The sequence below is a fragment of the Diutina rugosa genome (genome assembly GCF_008704595.1).
Source record: "Diutina rugosa strain CBS 613 chromosome Unknown scaffold35_size143915, whole genome shotgun sequence".
In the NCBI taxonomy this organism is placed as follows: domain Eukaryota; kingdom Fungi; phylum Ascomycota; class Pichiomycetes; order Serinales; family Debaryomycetaceae; genus Diutina; species Diutina rugosa.
The window spans coordinates 79,077-99,120 of NW_022995151.1; the positions used below are offsets into that span (position 1 = coordinate 79,077).

Here is a 20,044-nt window from a genome sequence, read left to right on the forward strand (position 1 = left end):
GTTTGGGGATGAAGGAGGAGGACGTAGACACGGAGACGGAGGTGAGGGACCTGCCCACCGGATATATATATAGGGCAGAGATGAGGCGCGCGAAAACGGCCCGGTCCCGAGCCCGCAGCCGAAAGCCTTTCTCACTGGAGATTAGTGGTGCTAGCTCCGTCGGAGGACACCACAGTATTGGCTATTAAAGGTGGTCATTCGGGGAGCAACCGCTAGACGGGGATCGGGGTCTTGCCTGTTTGGGCCACCGTGTATGGTGATGCCCCGGTTCGAACCAGTAATTTTTTGAAAATTGGTAATTTCTCAAATAATGCTAGATTTGTGATATTTCCACGGGGTAAAAACTATGGGAGTACAACTTACCCTGGGATGGTCTTGACTTTTGCGTCTCCTCCTCTATTGAGTACAGTACTTGTGGTGACCAAACAGAACCAATTGACCAAAATTACCATTAATATCGCCAACGATGCTGTCAATGGGTGATCAATTGATGAATAGTCCGTCAAACGACGGAGTAAATCTAACTTCAATCACACACCGGTGATAGTATTAGTCTACACCCTTTCTTTCTCTCATGTGATATTGCTTATTTCTCTGTGAACCCTCAGGCTCTATACTACATCTATTAACATTCTCGTGGGTCGCATTATATTACCGGGCGATTTTCGTCACCACCGAGTTGAGCACGCGGGCGTTGTTCAAGAAGATCTCCACCAATTCTTCAAAGCGGAAGGCGTCCTCCCCCGCTTTGAACTTGTCCATGGCGAGGAACACTTCGTTCGTGTCGATCTCCTGTTCGATCTCGTAGTTCAGCGTGTACTCGACCACCTTCCGCCCCAGCTGGCCGCGGCTGTCCTTGGGGATCAGCACCCGCGTCAAGTCGATCCGCAGCACCGTGGGGGCGTGGGTCCACAGCGACCGTTTTTTCTCGCGCTGGAGGACGGGGGTCCCCTTGCTGATGATGGCCTCGATATTTTGTTCGGGGACGGGGAATTCGAGCGCGAGCAGGAGCCGCAAGTCGTACATCGACAGCGGGCAGTGGACAAATAAGTCCGAAATGCGTTGCTTCTCAATTGCCAGGTAGCGGGCGGGGGAAAGCGAGTTATCCTTCGACACCCGTATCAGCTTCGTCGGCTCTTTCGGCCGTTCCACTTGGTAAAACAGGTCGGTGATATCCGTTTCCAAATGGCTAAATTTGCGTCTCGGGCGGTTGCGGTCACCACGGCCGCTTTCTTGGTACTTCAGCTCGAGCTCGCCAAGGTAACGTTGCACTTCTTTAAATGCAGGCTCGGCCACCTCCATCTCAAAGTACACCTCCAGGTGGTTGGTGTAGACGCAGTCGGTGGCGACGTCGATCGAGATCCGGTTCAGCGTCCGCTTGTCGGTGATGGTGCCGAATTTGACTTCGAGCTCGACGAACGGCCGGTTCTGGGGCGAGATGTCCCGGAAGTTGGCGAAGATCCACTCGGCGATCGTCCGCACCACGCTCTGCGCCGGAATCACGCCGGAAATCAGACACTCGAGGTCGACCAGCTGGGTGCGGTTATAGTCAAACACCCGCTTGTCGGAGAGGATCAGCCCGAGCTGGGGCCCACTTGAAACAGGCGCTTCGTCGCGGACGTGGGGCACCCACTCCTGCGCCCACACCGGCGGCGTCGAGTAGCGCCGGGGGCGCGTCTTCCCTTTCAACTGGGCGATTTTGGCGAGACCCAGGTCGATGGGGTCGCCCAGAGCCAGCGCTCCCGGCGCCAGCGACAGCGCCAGGGGCGCCGAGTTCGTAGCGGGCGCCGTGGTATTAGTCGGCGCCGTCGCTGGTTCCTTGGACGCCGTAGTTTCCGTCAGCGCCGGCGCCGGTGGCGCGGCCGCCGCCGCCGCCGCCGCTGCGGGGGCGTCGCCGTCGTCGCCGTTGAGGATGTTGGTGATGGAGTTGCGCTGGTGCACCAGCGCCGTCAGCGCCTCCAGCGCCAGGCGCTCCTGGTGGGGCCGCAGCGCCTCGTCTGCCGGGGGCAGGTCGTTGTTCAAGATGCCGCCGAGGTTCATTACGGAGGGTGTCGCCACAGGTGGAGAAGCAGCGGTCGTGTCAACAGAGGCCCACTGACGATGGCGCCAGGCGGGCGGGTTTTTGTCGGTGCGCCCCACGCGACCGCGGCGCCCCGCGCCCGCGAGCGAGAGCGAGCGACGAGTGACAGTACATAGACGATAATGAAAATCTGAGGCTGGGGAGGAGGGTCTTAACCCCGAGTGATGGCTAATGTTAAGCGTAAAGTATTCATTATTTGGCTAAGTGTTGGTAACCTGGATATTCCCCTATTTCATGTCCACGTGATATTACTGCATTGAAGTCGGCATCAGTGAAATCTCGTGGTAGTTATCTTGGATGTATTCGTAGCAGCAGTATTTGTAGTTTTTGAATTGGCGAGTCAATGGGTGATTTAAAACAATTAATTTTCCACTGTGAGGCCAATCAAAAAGTGCCCACTTTAATCGATTTTACGTCATTGTCTTTGTTGAAGAATAGCTCGTACGAGGATGGATGTGGCAACAATTATATAGAGGTAATATTTAATAATTGGGGACTGTGTAGTACCCTCTGATTGATACACACTGTGATGCATCGGTGGGCTTCGTAATCTTCCATGTAATCTCAAGTTTTAAATACTTGTTGATGGAAAATAAGTTCGACACTTCCTTGGAGTGTAGAGTACAGCATCGTCTAGCTAAGGTATTTTCCAACCTTTGTTTAAAGCGTGTTCGGGGAAAAGTTATGGAAAAGCAGGAGCTGGCATAGACTTAAAACAAGTAATTTTTGAGCATCGCTTTTGCCAACCCCCTAAAATCACGACAATATTAGCTCGTACCCTTAATCATGGACCTGATTGAAGATCAAACCTATGGAACTCAAATAATTAAAAGGAACTATTCACTTATGTTAGTTAATCATTGCCAATATGGTAACAAAGGAACACACGCCACCAATCTTACGATACAAGCGTTACATGATGCCAGTTAGAACAAATTATCACGCCTAGAAGACGAGGCGTCGTTTTTAGGGCTAGTAAGCGGGTATACGATGAATTATAGCCATCGCTGGTTGTATCTAGAAACGTTGTTGCTAGAACCGATTAATTATAAATTCGATGGTTTTCCAGGAAACACCAATTCTCCTTGTTTACCTTTCAGCAAGTTCAGTAAATAGTACAATGAAGTCTTAGCAGAGGAACATTATGGTATTTTCACTCGCTTGGCGTCATTTTTGTGGCTGGTGATGTGCATGGGGCCTACGTCATCGCCCTGCACAACGAACCAATCCAATTCATCAACACTGGCGAAGTTATGGAGTTATTGTGAACGTGAGGAACTGAATGCTTCACTATCTGACTACCTATAATAGTCTGCTCAACCTTAGCAATGCTTAATTTACTGTTTCACTGCAATTACATCTAATTATAGCACAACTGAAAAATTGTGTAAAGGATGGCATAATTGTAGAATTATGTAACCGAGTTCTTCAATTATACAATCGTTTTAATTTCTTGCTTCACCAGACTCTTTCTAATTGATTATCAATTGTTTCTCCGTGAAACTGACGAGCTGATGGCTCAAGCCATTGACACTATACACACGGGGTTTGACTTTGATTTAATGGGATTTGAAGGCCAGAGGCAAAAAGTGTGGTAGTTAGTGGAACCAATGGCGTGAATCTTGACGAACCGGGGGCTATATCATTGTTTCAAATTGTTGCTCAAATATAACATTCTTCCACTTAATGCGAAATCGTAGAATCGTATATACGGCGCAAAAATCATACCAGGCGCGCTTTCTAAAATAAGCACCCTCATATTACGTTAATATTACGATGCAAAGAGCACACCTGAAATACCGGGTTCGCCACTGCCTCGGGGCTGGTTTCGTTCAACCCGAAAAATTTTAGTTCTAGTATTTTATTTCGAGCCCTGGCACCCTCACTTCATGCCCCAGATAATGCCGATGCGCCCACCCTCTGCACCTACTACAGCGCCAACAATACGAAGGCTGCTGGTGATGTAACCAGGTGCGCCTATCTGGCGATTCCCCAGGGTTGCACCTGTACCCTCTGCATTGGTGTGTTGTCGGCCCTTTTTCTTGTCCAGCAACCCCGACGGCTTCGCCCCCCCACTCGCCCACTGCCAATTTGAGTAACGGACAGAGGAATTGTCCCAAACACCTTCTCAAGCTGGGGATCGGTGGTGGCAAGGGCGAGCCGGAGCTCGGCGGTGCCAATGAGCTTGAGTTCTCCGTCCATTGGAGATTGTTTAGGCGGTTGATAATCGGTAGGCGATCTCACATTTCGCCTCCGCGACTGTGTGGGGGGACACCACAGTGGGGCAATGCGATGGTGGCGACTCCGACTAAGACGACTGAAATTCTTAAATTTAAAGTGAAAATTATAATAGTATTGACTGTAATTCAAGTTTCATGTGATTCAAAGTTGAAACTGGTTGGGATGTGTTAGGCTTTCAATGGCATAATTACACTAACTAAATCCAATATGGTTAGATCAAGCGCGGACGGTGATACCAATATTAGAGAAAGTGAATGTAAGCAATTGAAATTTATGCATTTCGTAAAGAATGAAAAGTAATTTGAAGACACGCATTAATTAACTGGTTCTGCAATATCCACTACTACTTACCAATCACTGCTGTGGCTGCAGAAGGAACTTGCCCTAGGAGGACTTCCACAATTGCACTATGTCGGGGCGTCACCATAACGTAGGCCCAACTTGCACAAACCCATCAGGAATGAACGCTGGCCGGGTGTCGTCTTCGCCGGCTTCGTACTGCTGAACCAAAGCACGATTGTCGTACTCAATGTACTCGAGTTTCGCTGGATCCACGAAACGAATCGAGGCTGGGAATCTCAATCTTAGAATCTTACGATGACGTTCAATTGGTTATCTTTAGTATTGTGTAAATGATGATCTAACTGAAAAATTCGACTCCAGGACGGGTGTTATCCTCTTCGATACAATGCTGTCGGTATTTACATGTCTATTATATCATACCCTAGGCCAAGGTCTTGGCCAATCTGTTGGCGACGGCGTCGATGAACTCCTCGGTGGTCACGTACAGCGAGCGGTCGGTCTTGCCCTGGGCAAGCGCCAAGTCCTTGGTCATGATGCCGTCCTTGGCCACGGTGTCGATGGTGGCCTGTTCCAACGCTTCACCAAACTTGACGACGTCGGGGGTGTTGTCCAACTTACCTCTTTGGATCAAACCCCGGGTCCAGGCGAAGATCGAGGCGATCGAGTTGGTCGAGGTCTCCTTGCCTTGTTGGTGTTGACGGTAGTGACGGGTGACGGTACCGTGGGCGGCCTCGGCTTCGAAAGCCTTACCGTCGGGGGTCATCAAGGTCGAGGTCATCAACCCCAACGAACCGAACCCTTGGGCGACAATGTCCGATTGCACGTCACCGTCGTAGTTCTTCATGGCAATGATGTAACCACCCTTCAGCTTGAGCATTTGCGCCACCATGTCGTCGATCAACCGGTGTTCGTACCAGATGCCCAACTTGTCCATCTCGGCCTTGTACTTTTGCGCGTACAATTCTTCAAAGATGTCCTTGAATCTACCGTCGTACTTCTTCAAAATGGTGTTCTTGGTCGACGAGAACAAGTTGAGCTTGCGGTCGATGGCCATCTTGAACGACAGCTCGGCAAAGTCGCGGATGGAGGCGTCGGTGTTGTACATGGCGAGGGCGACACCGGCGCCCTGGTAGTTGTACACGGGGATCTCCTGGACCTCCAGCCCGTCGGCAGGCTTGTACACCAACTTCAACTCACCGGCGCCGGGGATGACGACGTCGGTGGCCTTGTACTGGTCGCCAAAGGCGTGACGACCGATGATGATGGGCTTTTCCCACTGGGGGACAATCCGGGGGATGTTGTCGATGACGATGGGTTCTCTGAACACGGTACCGCCCAAGATGTTTCTGAGGGTCCCGTTGGGCGACAACCACATCTTCTTAAGCCCGAACTCTTCCACCCGCTGTTCGTCGGGGGTGATGGTGGCGCACTTGATACCGACGCCGTACTTGAGGATGGCGTTGGCGGCGTCGATGGTCACTTGGTCGTCGGTGGCGTCACGGTGCTCAATGCCCAAGTCGTAGTACTTGATGTCGATGTTCAAGTAGGGCAAGATCAACTTGTCCTTGATGAACTTCCAGATGATCCGGGTCATCTCGTCGCCGTCCATGTCGACGACGGGGTTCTTGACGTCGATCTTCGCTGCTGCCATTGTGGTTTAATGGGGGGTCCAATCAAGAGAGAGAGAAGTGGAAGTGGGCGGGGGGGCGTGGCTGTTATTTATAGGGCCAAGCCACCTCGCCAGGCACCGGAGCCCCCCAGCTGCCAGCAGCCCGGGACGCGCCGCGGAATTCCCCGGCGATGCCACTCACCCACTCAAAAACGGTAGTAGGAGGCAGAGCGAGTGCTTATATAGGCCTCTGGAGTTAAGCTACCCGGTGTTAACAGCAGTGGTTTCAGTGGATCAGGTGATGGTTGTGTGTTTCAGCCTACGTTTCGAATTACCAGTTCGTCTTGATTACAATTCAGTTGAGCCCCCTCCCCCCGACCTTTTCCTGCTCGGCGCCGAGCCCTTATCGATTTCGGCACGGAGCGCCGGTGGGGGCTTACCTGCACTCCCTCCGAGAGCATGGAAGATCCCGAACCCCACCTTTTTTAACCCTCCCCTAAGCTAGCGACAACGCCGGAAATTCCCTTGAAACCACTACCGTGTTTCACTTTACCCGTTTTGTTATCCGGTTCTGTGGCCCTGAGGTGTCAACTAGCCACAGAACCCGCCGAGACGTGTTTTGTAATCGTCACGGGGCGCGCCAGGTCGGCGGCCCCTGGTGCAAATCGCGGGGGCGACGGCGCTGCCGCTGACCAATCGCACCCTGGGGTTTTCCGGACGGGAACGGAGCCCCAGAGCGCCCAATCGCCCACGCGCCCAAAAGACGCACCCTGCGCCCAGCAGGCTACCCACCGACAATTATTTATTAACCTCCTAATTGAGGGTTGCTGACCACACGGGGTTATTATTCCATTTTACATGTTTCGAATGTGCCTGGTTTAGATACTTTGTTTCAAAACTTGTGTAGAAACTGGTAATGTGGGGTGGCGTGATGGCATCGGAAATTTCCGGGTAGCGCTGACGGTAGCCACTACTGCTATTGGCAGCCTGTCACCTCTCTCACTTTAGTGGTAGGGCTCTACAGTCGGGGTTATCGTGTGCTTTGTTTTTGTGTATGTTCCTGCACATAGTGAGTTCGGACCCAGCCTCGGCATCTCCCCAGCCTTTCCTATACGCGGCGTGATTTTTTTTTTTTTTGACTCGTGTGGTGACGTGGCTGCTAGCGCCACGGATCTAGAGTGTGGGCCGGTACCGGCTTTACGTTGTCAGATGTTACTTGTGTCAGTACTTGTATCAGATGACCGCCTTGAGCGGACGGAGGCGGGGCGGCGAACGGAGGTGTTCGGAGTTCGGAGCACACCCCGGCCCGCCCCTCTTGCCCGTTTCGGGTTCGGTGGATCCTCGGGTTGGTGGAAGTGTCAGCTGATGTTCACCTGGTGCGTTTGTGTTTTTGACTCGGGCCAGGCCCCCTGTTGCCAAGCTCTGGGGAAAATAAAGCCCCAAAAAGACACATGCAGAAATAGTGCCATAGTGCGTTTTGGGTTTGTCATAATCACGTGACCTGAGGCCATAAGCTCAGAAAAAAAAAAAAAATTTGTTGTGACAGGTAACTCAACAACTAAAACTGCTGCAATTACTCAACCAAATTAGGGTCCGGATTTAGGGGTACCAGGGCTACATAACCATGCAACCTCACAAGGTTACATTAAAATGTAGATACCGCTGGTTGTGGTTCTGAAGTGAAATCCTAACCAAATCAACCGACAACTATAAATATCTCCTACCACCACATATGAGGAACCTCAATTTAAGTGGTATCGGGTGGTTTTAGCCCTTAAACGACCACTCCCTTAATCTAGGGCCATGGCCCCTAACCAGTTCACTCTACCTGCCATAACCTCACTGGAGCAAAAAAACCTCCCCCCCAACCCCCTGAAACCAATTCTGAGACCAATCGTAAAACACCGCTTTTGGCCCCCGCTGTTTTACTCACCTTTCTAAACCGGTTTCACCCATCGGATGTCGTTGCCGACCACCCTCGCCCAACGCATCGACAGCGAACAACAGGCCCAGCAGTTCGTCCAGCGGCACCCGCTGGCGATCTTTATCGCCGACGCCGGCACCGCCTACGGGATCGTCGACCCGGCCAAGCTTGTCGAGTTCAACCGCCAGCACGGGGTGGCCTCGGATGAGGTCTCCGAACTTGTCGCCAAGGAGAAGGAGGTGTTGGAACAGTTGCTCAAGTAAACGGGTGACAGATGACATTTGACACGACACTTTACATGACACATTCACATGACAGGTTTACAGGTTTAGTATTTTTATAGTTTAGGCATTGGATGATTTTATAGAGACTGGGGCCCCGTGTTTCAAACATGACGTGTTATTCGGAAAATGATGTGATTAAACGTACGACATGAGCTAGAAATATGACATAGAAAGATCTATACAGGGCATTAAAAGGGAAAATTTTAGAAAGCTTTCCCTGAATTTTTCCGAAAATAACACCTTTCGTTAACCAGTATTAGATACTTCTCTCGACTACTCTTTTAGACCATTTTGTTAACCACTTTCCTAGATTTCACTAGTTATTCCTTGAACTACTCTGTGAAACGTACGATAATTCAATTCCAGAGCATGCAGCATAGTTCACAAATTAGTTTTGGATAAATTTCTTCAATAGTTTGTATCACCGATCTATATTCCAGCTCTTGGACGACAGGCCAGGTCATGAACCAGGTACCTTACAAGACATTTGAAGCCCTTTTTGAGCCAGTTGTTTAACCACTCCTCAACCTACATTATAAATACCACTTTCAGACCAGTTTACGAGGTCTCGGCGTTCGGATATACGGAAGCTAACCTCCACCACATAATCAACGATGGGTTTTGGAAGGATAACGGTGAGGCGTACCGGCACGTACAACACTAGACTTAGACTTATTAAGGTCTACGATATTATCATTGAGCTTTAGTTCTCAATAGCCTTGAGGACTGTATCATCTCACGAGAGATAGAGATCCATCGAAATCGAAATCGAAATCGGTATCGTGTGTGTCTCATATTCTGTGTGTGTCGGGGGTTCATTACTATTCCCGATCCAGGGTAAATTACTGGCATCGCCCCACGCCTAAATTACCGGCATCGACGCAGAAACGGTATATTACCAGCATCATCACCCCCACCAGCCCTCATCGCGTCCAACAGATATGACCAATCACCGCCAACGCTACAGTAATCCAAAAGACTTGTAGATCCCTAGAGTCTACAGATTTCTATGTACAGACCGAACAAAACTACCGTCACAGAATACTAGCAATTATCGTGTCTTCTGGACTAGCAAGCATTGGGAGCCTTGCCTGTCATCCTTTTTTTTTTTAACTTTTTGAAAACACGCGTCGCGATATTCGCGCCCCTTGAAGGGTTCATGAAACCTCCATTTACCATGGAAGAAAAGCCCCACTAACGACAAATCCAGCCATAAAAAAAAACTTTCCCAAAACTATATGACCACCGCTATCTTGTGGTAGTTTCCGTTTTCTCATATCGCTCCTACTTCCCCTGATAACCCCACCCCTTCTACCGCCAATGCTGGCCATCGCCCGCGCGTGGATTTTTCCCGATCGGGTCGGCGCTCCACCTGCACACACTTACGCGTCTAATATAATCCAATCGAGGCCTACGCCCTGCTCGCCCCTCGCCCTTCTGTTGTTGACCCAGCGATTAGTGGTTACCCCCCCCAAGCGAACCAGCTCCCAAACCAGCAAAAACCGATACCACAGCCACCTGCCTGTGTATCACGTTTGAAACCACCGCGTTCCCTACCTCGTGTCGCTCATCAACCGTGGCGCTTTAACCAGTGGCATCCCATTTTCTCCCCCCAACGCTTACGCCGCCATGAGGGAACCCGCGAAGCCCAAGACACCCTTGAAGAAAGAAGAGCTCGAGGCGATCGCCAAGGAGCTCAAAAAGAAGCTCTCCCGAGCTTCCGTTGCCGCCAAGTCCCACTCGCCCACCCTCCGCAAACTGCCGCTAAAACAGCAGGCGGCGGCCGCCGTCCGCAAACAGGCGGCGGCGCTGCCGACGCTGCTGCCGCTATACTCGCCCCACAAGCTGCCGACGAAGAAGAAGCCGCTGCTGATGCTGGCGGTGTACTTGCTGCTGCTGCCGCTCAAGACGCCGTTGAAAACGGCAGGGCACGACCTGCCGACGAAGCGGATGGTGCTCGAGCCGGCGCTGGCGCCGCTGCCGGTGCGCCGCCTCAAGCCGCTGTTGGAGGCGCGCCCGGCGCCGGCGGCGCCACCACCCTCGGCGCCGTTAGCGCCGGCGCTGGCGCTGGCGCCGCGCCCCGTCACCACCCCGAAGCAACAACGGCGCGATCTTGTTAGCACTCCTAACCGCTCCCACTACGACGAGGGCGCCGACCTCCTCATGTACCTCGCGACGCTGCCGCTGCCGGCGAAACCGTACACCCAGCTGGTCCTCCCCAACGGCGCCATCCCCACCTCGCACCCGCTCGCGGCGGCAACGGGCCAGCCGCCGACCCCCGGTGCCCCTGTATCGTTTGGGGCGCCGTTGGCTAAGACGACCAAGGGGAAGAGCGACCCGTTCGTGGCGCCGGCGCCGCCGATGACCCCCAAGAGGGCGCCGGGAGTGAGTGCGGCTAAAACTCCTCAGAACCGGTTGACTCCAGGTTTACTCTCGGCGCTCCCTAGTTCGGGACTCACGCTTACGCCCACCGGATTCAATATGAATGATTACGTCAACTTCTTTACTCCACTGCCTGGTGGAGAGATGTTGACGAAGAACTTGCTTAAAACCCCGGACTTCAACAACCTTATCAACCATGATAAGAAGTTCTAAGCTTAGATCAGAAGTTACAGGCCTCGAAAGCCGGGACTGTCACTAGCGACACGAGCATGATGATGGCGATAGCCGACCACTGCTGCTGACAAGAGACTCTTCCAGTGAGTGGTAGGCACTAGAGATATGGTTCCGTACGATTCTGATGGTCGGGCAGCGCCTACCTCTTAGAGAACGTATTACCTTGCAGACACTAACATCCTGAAGCCAGTGGTGATCGTTACCAGAGATACATTGACTTCATATCGGGTGAAACACCCGCAATAGTGACTATTTTATCGTACTATACACTAATACATTCCTTGAGACTTAACACTAGTAATTGTTGTAGGCAGGGCAATTCTCTAAAAGGGTCAGGAAAACACACTGACGATGCCTTCGTCTTTTTTTTTTTTAATATTTCGAAGGGGGTGAAACTTGTTTGGCTAAACAACATTCCCGTGGTAGTGAGTGCTTGCTATCAGTGGCTATATCAACTTAGCACCAGATCACTTACAGGTCATTCTCACAAATGGTATATCATCCAAGAAAACCCTGTTAAGTTGACGAGTTTGACTCGATCTCACCCTCTGTCCTCCCTCATATACAGTATAACCACCAGCGATGTGTCGACGTTATCACAGATCTCAATGAACGAGGTGATCGTACGTGACCGTACATAGATTTGCCCTGCACCTTAAGCAGATCCATATTTTAGTGCACCGCAATCTAGTAAAATCTGTCCAATACGAGACTATCTGAAGTTCGTAAATGAGACTGTTTTCAAATGTTTCTTTAGATTGAATTACGGCATGCTCATTCATCAAAGTCTCCCAAAAATGGGTGTATTCATGTGCTGATAACTAACTAAGGCTTTTTTCTCGTACGCCGACACCGACCAAGTGCTCGAACTCGCGAGCGGATGATTAATTGTTGGCTCCGTCGGTGTAGCATGAGGTGTTTGTCCAAAAACTGTGGGAAATGTATCCCGCAAATGGGACATATACCCAGGGTCACCAGTTTAGCGATGGTGCGTTTCTTATTAGAAACTGCATCAATGATAAATTCACCCACCACGGGAGTGTCCGGGCGTCTTTGACCAGGAGAAGGTTCAGTGGCTGGCTTCACAATTTTAGTTGTTTTTGATAATTCGATCAGGGGAGGGGGTGGCAGATGTCGATTTATCATCGCGGAGGATTGGGCGACACACCACTCGTACTCAGCATTGCTCTGCAGCATGATAGTCAAGGGGATTTGGGAGAAAGCAGGGCCAAATCAGTGGCATTTGGCGGCATTTATCTGGGGCAACTGTCGGGGTGTCCCCAGCATCAGCTGCCAGGTACAGCGTGCATTACATTCGCATGAACCACCTGGCGAGACCATCAGGAGAAATGGGTTCAAGAAGCCCTTTTACTACTCGTCTGATGTATCTAGCAACTAACTGTACCCTTTAGATCAATTTCTAAACGGTTTGTGTCCACTTTTGACTACATTTATCTCACTAGTGCTGAAAGTTTACAACCAACCACTGGCTGCAAAAGTCATGCACATGGATGCGCGGTGGCCTGAGAAGACAATAGCAACCCACCGCCGAGAATGAAGCTACGAAATTAATCAGTTTCCTCATTTTTTTCATATTAAAAAAGTGTATGGGGGTGTAGACGAGTCTCTAGTCACGGGTCAAGTTGCGGAAGAGCGAGTCGATGGTGTCGCGGATCTCCTTGTAGCTGACAATGATACAGTTCTTCTCGTCGCGGCTCACCAACAAGAACTTCTCGTCGATGCCGGCGTCGAGCTTGTTCAAGTTGGTGAGCACCCGCGCCAAGTCGACGACGGGCTTGCCGAACTCGTCGTACTGGAAGAAGATGTAGTCGCGGAACAATTTGACGATGTACTTGGGCCCGTTCTCCAGCCAGTCCTTCTGCTCGGGGCGGTCGATGACGAAATTGAGCTTAGCCATCAACCGGAAAAGTCTGGCGTTCTCAAGCTCCAGCGTGAGCTGACTTTCGGCATAATCGGCCTGGTCTTCGAGGGCGTTGATCACGCCCATCATTTTCAGCGTCAAGTGCCGCTGGGTGAACGCCGCCAAGTCGAACTCGGGGACGTCGTCCAGCGACGTGTTGAGCGTGGTGAGCACCTGCAAAAACTCGCGGCTGAAGTGGCCCGGCGCCAGCGTCTCCACCAACCGCAAGAGCTCCGCCGGCTGGTTGTTGCGCTGCGCCGGCGGCAACGTGAGCGAACACAAGTCCAAAAGCACCCTGCCAAGACGTTCGATGTCGCGTCGTTGTAAGTAGCGAATGGTGTCCTTAGAGGTGACGAGATTCGCGTCGGCACTGGTGTCGGCAGCAGTGTCGGAACTTTTGTCGGAAGTGCCGGAAGTGCCGGCAGCCAAGATATCGGCGATACCGCAACCGGCGAGTCTCACTCGGTTTTTCAGGGTGACGATAATCTTGTGGACCTCCATCAGCAGGCGTGCCGCTAACTCGTGGCTGTGGATCGCCTGGAGGGCGTTGACAAGCTGGACAAGGTACACCCACAACGTTTCCTCGGTCACCGGGTCGCTGCGCCCCACCAGCCGCTTGTGGTGTTCCCAGAGCGTCAGCGAGTTCGGGTAGTAGTCGTAAGCGACGATGAGCTGCGGCCTCTCGCCACCAAACGCGTACGACGTGAACGCGTCGTGGACGTGGACGACGTTGGCGTTCTTGACGCCGCGCCACTTTTTCACGAACTTGAGGGGCCCGTCGTCGACGATGTCAAAGGGTAAGTCGAGCCGGCGCAACGCGTAGGGGTTGCCGTCGACGTTCAGAAACAGCTTGTACACCGTCAGCGCCACGCGCCACGTCTTCAGCAGCGCGTCGTAACTCCGGTCGATCGGCACCAACAGGTGATACACATGCACGTGCTCGGGGAGCGCCAGCCGCGGGATCGTCTGGAGCGTCGCCTCGTTGCGCCGCTGCAACTCCTGGCGCAAGTCGTTGGCAATGAACATGGCGCTGGCGCTCGTCTCGTACGGCGGGAGCGCCATCTGTAGGCGCGGCGGCGGCGCCGGCGCGTAGAGGTGGTACTGCAACGGGTAGCCGGCCCCGGCGCCGGGGTGGCCGCCAAAATACATCTCCCCCGCCATCGAGTACGGGTTGGGCAGCCCGGGAGTCGGCGTCACCTGTTGCGGCGGCGGCGTCGCCAGCGTCGCGCCCCCGCCGTAGAGATTGGTCAGCGGCGTGAACAGCGGCGTCAGCACATTGAACTTTTTCAACGCCAGCGCCGCGGCATTGATGTTGGCGCCGCCGGCGCCGGCGCTGTTGGCGCTGTTGGCGCTAGCGTGGGCGCTGTTGGCGCTAGCGTGGGCGCTGGCCGCGTGGGCGTCGTGGTCGCGGGCGCCAATGTCGGCGCCACCGCCATCGGCGGCGCTGGCGCCACTGGCGAGGGGGGCGGCGGCGTCTTTACTTCCGGGGCTATACGGCGCCCCCGGGGCCACCCCCGGCTGGAAGCTGGGGGTGTTGAGGTTGAATTTGCGCTTGCCATCAGGCGCCATCGTCGCGGTCACCTGGGGAGTCGGGGGTGGGGGCTGGGTGTGGTTGAACGCACACCCTTTGTTCTCGAACTTGCAGTACCCGTAGATGAGTATGTTTTTGCACAACGTGTCCTTGGCCGAGTCGAGGTTGATGTTGTTCATCCCAGACGACCGGCGGGAGTGACGGTTTGTTCGGTGGGGTGCGGTCGAGATTTTCGGGTGCGCCGAGCGCGGGGCGCGGGCGACGGCGACGAGGGGCGCGATCAGCGCCAATCGCCAGGGGTAACAGCCTAGACTACTATTTGATTCTGCTCTAGTCCGCTAGTTGTTTTATTAGGCCAATTGCTTTCGGGTGTCGAGAGTGGGAGCGGTTGGGGGCGCAGTGTGCGAGTGGCTGTCCCCACGCGCTGGCGCGTAGCAGCTCACACACACGCGTAGCGCTCGCGAAGGGAGAAGGCTATGGTAAGCGAGGGGTGTTTCAAATCAATGTACTCGATGGTCTCATCTATGGTTTAAGAACTTAAAGCGATTGTATCAGCTGACGAAATTGCTTGGCGTAGTATCAAATTACTGCTGATACCGCCACATTTGATCATAAAAGATTGCCGTACCCAACAAATCGCTAACAAATTGATTCTACCTATTAGACTATGGTACTTCTAGCAATTTCAGATCTAATATGCTGAAAGGATCATTCCATTTGCACTTGGTGTAGTCATTACAGACCATAGTTATGGTCTAATCTTCAGATTGCTATAAATAGTGTTTGAAATGATCAATGCCGTATTAGCTCAATGGTTAGCCAATTTGTTCCACTGCACATTCAATTGATTATGAATAAGTCTTAGATTTATTATTGACTGTGGCAACGGTGAATTTGATCTGATACGCAATATCTCATTTACAATAGATATGGACTACCATCACTACCCCTAGCTTCATTCAATGCCGTCCATTATGAGAAAGTTGATCCTTAATTCAACAAAGAGGCTACCGACACTTACTGGGCGACGGAGGTCGTTTCATTCGCAACATATCCAGCCGACACGCCAAGTAGGGCCCCACCCGTTGAGCCAGATCCAACATCACTTTTGACGCAAGATCGCCAGTGTGCTGGGAGCACCATTTAAGCCATTTGAGCTGGCCCGGCTCCACGTCGACCTCCCACTCAACCTTTGAAACAAACTCGAGTTTCTCCACTGATTTGGGGATCACAAGTTGACGCAATTTCGTCAAGGGCTCAAAGAACAGAGAACCCTCCATATGGTAGCGCACGGAGAGCGCCTTGAGATTGTCGTAACCCGTGGACAAGTCTACCACCTGGTTTTGCACCCCAGTTACGTTCAATTTCTTCTCCATGTTGGGGATCCGCTCAGTAGCGGTACGTTGTAGCTCTCGGCAGATGATGCTGTCGACACTTTTAAGCGAATTTTGAGTTTCAAGAACCCTGGCCTCGATTTCGGGGGTTTGCGTAAATGTGCAACCCTTCAACACTACCTTGCTCGCCCAAAACCTCACTTTGTCCAATCCCATATCATCGAGAGTGACAAAATCGAGGTGTTGGCCAATGGCAATATCTGTAGCATACGGCTTTACAATCCTTCATGAACAGTCGACGAAAATTTGGGAAGTATTCGAAAGGTATGCGGCTTTTGTAAAAACACAACTTCATCATTTCCAGTATAATACCGTAAGCTGGCGAGGAATACCCTCGACTGGCGAAAAAGACTAAACCGTCAAATCCACGAGATCGGACGACAACGGGGTGTCTTCGGTGATAATTTCGGCGCACTGTACGGCTAACACTTCGACGTGCTCCAATAACGTCAAGTCATCGAGCCTGATGTTCGCCCCCTTGAACGTTGTTAGCTGTTTGAGTTGGTCCTGGTTAAAGTAATCAGTGATTACACCAGTTTGGTAACTGGGAATCGAGACACTTCTGAGTTTTGGGCAGTGGGTGTTTTTAAAGCTTGTCATCGTCATCTGATCAAGTAAGGTGACTTCCTCCAACATGTCACAGCGTTTGCCATCAGGGATGCGGTCAACAGCAACCGTTTTGAGCAGAGACCAAGAAAGATTGGCATAGTATCCACCGGTATAGTGTTGGAGGCTCCGAAGTGAAGGGACACAAACTGTGTCACAAGTAAAGTATGCAACGTTCCGAATACTAAGAGTGGTCATCAGGGGCGGCAATCCTGTAAAATCCAAGTAGTTTGGGTACTTCCGCGGACGCGAGCTGCAATTGGTGATGTAAAGTTCTTTGACCGAATGAGGAATGTCGGCGGTGTTGAGGGTTTTGATGCCATCAAAATGCATGGCGACGGGGTTTCCCATGAATCACTTAAGATCAAACACCTTATAGCCAACTTGAGACTCGTCATACACCGAAATCCTCAACAGGGCAAACTTCATTTGCAGGAGGTACCCCTTTGTAAGCTCCCATAAACCCACAGACGCCCTGACGTGGACGTGGCACCACAGCGGGAGCAACGCCTCCGCCTCAAAGCCGATCATGGTGGGGTCGTCGGCGAGGATCGCGTTCGGCGTCACCTCCACCATAAGCTTCTTAAAGCGTTTTCCAATAACCTTCAATAAATCACGGTCGGTAGCAACATGACACAACCGGCACACTGCGACGACATAAAGTAAGGATACAATTTCAGTTTGTGTATCTTTTGGGAGCCTCTCGAGGATGAATAGGTTGCGCTTGTTAGGTTTGGCAATTTTGGGAGCAGCGCTGCCTGAGCCTTTATTTCCGGCAAAAGCGAGAAAGAAGGCAAACCAAGTGAAGCCAGTAGCCTCAGCGGCGCCGCCAGGGGCAAACAATCTCTGCCGCTTGGCCTTAAAACGCTCAGAGAGGTGTCTCTTGGACTGTGCGTGCGTCGGGGCGTCAATTGTAGGCGATCTATCTCTGGACGAGTCTCTCAGCAACATGGTAACTGAGTCAATCAAACGGTGAAAACTTTTCCCCTCATCGTCGTCGGCTAGGTGGTCACGTTCTGCAAGTGGTGACTGTCGTCTATCGTTGTCAAGGGGAGAATGTTTGTGAGGAGCGCGCAGTATAAAGGCGGGGAAAACGCGTACACCATAGTAAAACAAGGGAAATGAGAAACCAGTGGATTGGTCCTTGAGCGTCTGGTAGCCTTCCTTTGAATGTTGAAGCCGTAACTCTTTCGTAGAAAAGAATAGTTGATAAATCGGACATTTACGCCTTGTGAAATCGTAATAAGAGAAAAAAGATCACTTATAAATGCGTCAATTAGAGCTGTAGCGGCTGGAAACTAGCACCAATATACTTGAATTGTATTATAGAAGTGGAATAAGCCAATATAAAAGGCCAACAAGCCGCCCGTCACAAGGTATAAAATCCCCTACGACTTGACAGACCCACCCCCTTATTCCGCCAACTCGGGCGTGTAGCTCAGTCGGTAGAGCGTTCGCTTAGCATGCGAAAGGTCTTGGGTTCGATTCCCAACTCGTCCACTTTCCATTCTTTTTTTTTTTTTTTCTGTACTCACCTAATTTTTCAGCGATCACTGCCCCCGCGCCTCGTCCCACCTGCAGGAATCGCTCGACGCCAGTAGTCAACACTCACACGTCAGTGCCACCGCCCCGTTCACGTCACCAATGGGGGTTGCTCTGAGCCGCATTCTCGACTCGCTCAGCGAGGGGACCAACTTCGACCACGACGAGCTCGACCGGTTGCGCAAGCGGTTCATGAAGCTCGACACCGACGGGCTGGGCACCATCGACAAACAGGAGTTTTTGCTGATCCCGGGCATCGGGCTGAACCCGTTGGCGCTGCGGCTCATGGACGTGTTTGACGAGGACGGCCTGGGCACCATCGACTTCCAGGAGTTCATCACGGGGCTCTCGGCGTTCTCCGGGAAAACCTCCAAGGAGGAGAAATTGAGGTTTGCGTTTAAGATCTACGACATCGACCGCGACGGCTATATCGGCAACGGCGAGCTTTTCATCGTCATGAAGATGATGGTGGGAAAAAACTTACGCGAAGAGGAATTGCAGCAGATCGTCGACAAGACGATCATGGAGGCCGACAAGGACGGCGACGGGCGGTTGTCGTTTGAGGAGTTCCGCAACACCGTCGACTCGAAGCTGGTGGCGTCGGCGTTGACGTTGAATATGTTCTAGCATAAAATGCACGAGTCATGACGATGGTGTAGGACCTGACGCGAGTACGAGCTTGATACTTGAAATAAGAGGTAAGCTTGGGTCGGTAGTGATTTTACGATGTCTAATTGCGATGAGGATTTCATATCAGTCAATTTAGGCTCAATTTCTACACGTCACACGACCGATGTCTGGCAGTTGAAATATTTCCATGTGGGAATACAGATGCCAACAAACAGTCATCAAAAAGTCGTCCATTCAATCACAGTGTCGATTATCTATGAGTTACGGACCTCATTGCTTGGTTATCGCATTGCACTTGTTGATGCTGATAGTTTGCCAGTTGGTACTACAGGTATTATCAATTTTACTACCACAGCCTCACCAACCAGCAATATTAGCCGTAGCTTCGATGGTTTCAGTTTATTCTCAGAGTTCAATTCCCCAAACGTAACCCTAGTATAACCATGGCTATTGATTTTGTGGAATGTGACACGCGCCCTTTTCTCATATCAAAGAGCATCGGCTGCAAAATCAAAGATCATACCTTTTTTGTAAACGATGTCAGTCAATCGCAAACGGTATCTGAAAGCGATTTTCGCTCACCAGGATAAATACCACCGATGTGAAGACGAATTGATCAAAGAGAACTTATACCAAGCCGCAAGCTGCTCATAGGCTGCTATTTTGCCGAAAATAAGAAGAAGCTCGCTTGGCACCCAAAGCTTAAGCGCCCACACCATCGTCAATACTTGAAAGATTGCATGTATGCTGCGTACGGATCTGATCCTCATCAGCATTGACACTGAGATGTGGGAGGCCGGCGACGCCCTTCTCGAAGTGGGTATTGCCATCTTCGACCCTCGAGGACAACAAGCGTTGGGGTACCCTCACATCAAGACGTTCCATCTTATTAATGAAGAGACCTAACACTTGAGAAAATACAATTTCATGGGTAAGATGTCGTGGAAAATGCCGTTTGACCTGATTGTCAGTCTTGTCCAGGGAATCCTCGATTACTAATTTAATATTGAAGGATGGGAGGCAGTGATTGTGGGCCATTCAGTGCAATATGACATTATGGTGCTTAAGGATATGGGAGTTGATGTTCCTGATGATTGGGCAATCGATATCCAAAAACGCTTTGCCCTTAATCGGACGAAAACCAGTCAGACTAACCTCCGAGTCGCTCTTCAGGACACTCATATCCTCGGTGGCTACATGCAGAACGGCGGTAACGATGCCTATTTTGCGCCCCAATTGCTTTTGAAACTCGCCGATCCTCAAGTACGCAATGTATTGGATCTAGATAGGTTTGAAAAGACTTTTAGCCCTAAACGTTTGATTGAGGAGTATACTCCAGCACGGTCGTTTCGCCCCCCCCCAT

The 20,044-nt window shown here is 51.5% G+C and overlaps 9 protein-coding genes across 9 annotated transcripts; 3 read left to right on the forward strand and 6 right to left on the reverse strand. All coding sequences in view use genetic code 12, as the record gives it.

Moving 5' to 3' along the window:
* Positions 1-651: 651 nt before the first annotated feature.
* On the reverse strand, positions 652-2,040 carry CET1 (polynucleotide 5'-phosphatase; the record flags this gene model as incomplete). The annotated part of the gene is made up of 1 exon (XM_034155876.1): positions 652-2,040. One exon carries the CDS (start codon positions 2,038-2,040, stop codon positions 652-654), a length of 1,389 nt encoding a protein of 462 aa, XP_034012055.1.
* A 3,005-nt stretch (positions 2,041-5,045) lies between these two features.
* Positions 5,046-6,275, reverse strand: IDP2 (isocitrate dehydrogenase (NADP(+)); the record flags this gene model as incomplete). Its single annotated transcript, XM_034155877.1, has 1 exon — positions 5,046-6,275. The coding sequence occupies one exon, from the start codon at positions 6,273-6,275 to the stop codon at positions 5,046-5,048; it is 1,230 nt and encodes a 409-aa protein (XP_034012056.1).
* Positions 6,276-8,192: 1,917 nt separating this feature from the next.
* DIURU_003148 (uncharacterized protein) lies at positions 8,193-8,420 on the forward strand (the record flags this gene model as incomplete). Its single annotated transcript, XM_034155878.1, has 1 exon — positions 8,193-8,420. The coding sequence occupies one exon, from the start codon at positions 8,193-8,195 to the stop codon at positions 8,418-8,420; it is 228 nt and encodes a 75-aa protein (XP_034012057.1).
* Positions 8,421-10,070: 1,650 nt separating this feature from the next.
* DIURU_003149 (uncharacterized protein) lies at positions 10,071-11,036 on the forward strand (the record flags this gene model as incomplete). Its single annotated transcript, XM_034155879.1, has 1 exon — positions 10,071-11,036. One exon carries the CDS (start codon positions 10,071-10,073, stop codon positions 11,034-11,036), a length of 966 nt encoding a protein of 321 aa, XP_034012058.1.
* A 1,648-nt stretch (positions 11,037-12,684) lies between these two features.
* PAN3 (Pan3p) lies at positions 12,685-14,688 on the reverse strand (the record flags this gene model as incomplete). The annotated part of the gene is made up of 1 exon (XM_034155881.1): positions 12,685-14,688. One exon carries the CDS (start codon positions 14,686-14,688, stop codon positions 12,685-12,687), a length of 2,004 nt encoding a protein of 667 aa, XP_034012059.1.
* Positions 14,689-15,516: 828 nt separating this feature from the next.
* On the reverse strand, positions 15,517-16,059 carry DIURU_003151 (uncharacterized protein; the record flags this gene model as incomplete). Its single annotated transcript, XM_034155882.1, has 1 exon — positions 15,517-16,059. The coding sequence occupies one exon, from the start codon at positions 16,057-16,059 to the stop codon at positions 15,517-15,519; it is 543 nt and encodes a 180-aa protein (XP_034012060.1).
* Positions 16,060-16,254: 195 nt separating this feature from the next.
* DIURU_003152 (uncharacterized protein) lies at positions 16,255-16,707 on the reverse strand (the record flags this gene model as incomplete). Its single annotated transcript, XM_034155883.1, has 1 exon — positions 16,255-16,707. One exon carries the CDS (start codon positions 16,705-16,707, stop codon positions 16,255-16,257), a length of 453 nt encoding a protein of 150 aa, XP_034012061.1.
* A 156-nt stretch (positions 16,708-16,863) lies between these two features.
* On the reverse strand, positions 16,864-17,460 carry DIURU_003153 (uncharacterized protein; the record flags this gene model as incomplete). The annotated part of the gene is made up of 1 exon (XM_034155884.1): positions 16,864-17,460. The coding sequence occupies one exon, from the start codon at positions 17,458-17,460 to the stop codon at positions 16,864-16,866; it is 597 nt and encodes a 198-aa protein (XP_034012062.1).
* Positions 17,461-18,153: 693 nt separating this feature from the next.
* Positions 18,154-18,678, forward strand: CNB1 (calcineurin regulatory subunit B; the record flags this gene model as incomplete). The annotated part of the gene is made up of 1 exon (XM_034155885.1): positions 18,154-18,678. The coding sequence occupies one exon, from the start codon at positions 18,154-18,156 to the stop codon at positions 18,676-18,678; it is 525 nt and encodes a 174-aa protein (XP_034012063.1).
* Positions 18,679-20,044: the final 1,366 nt, after the last annotated feature.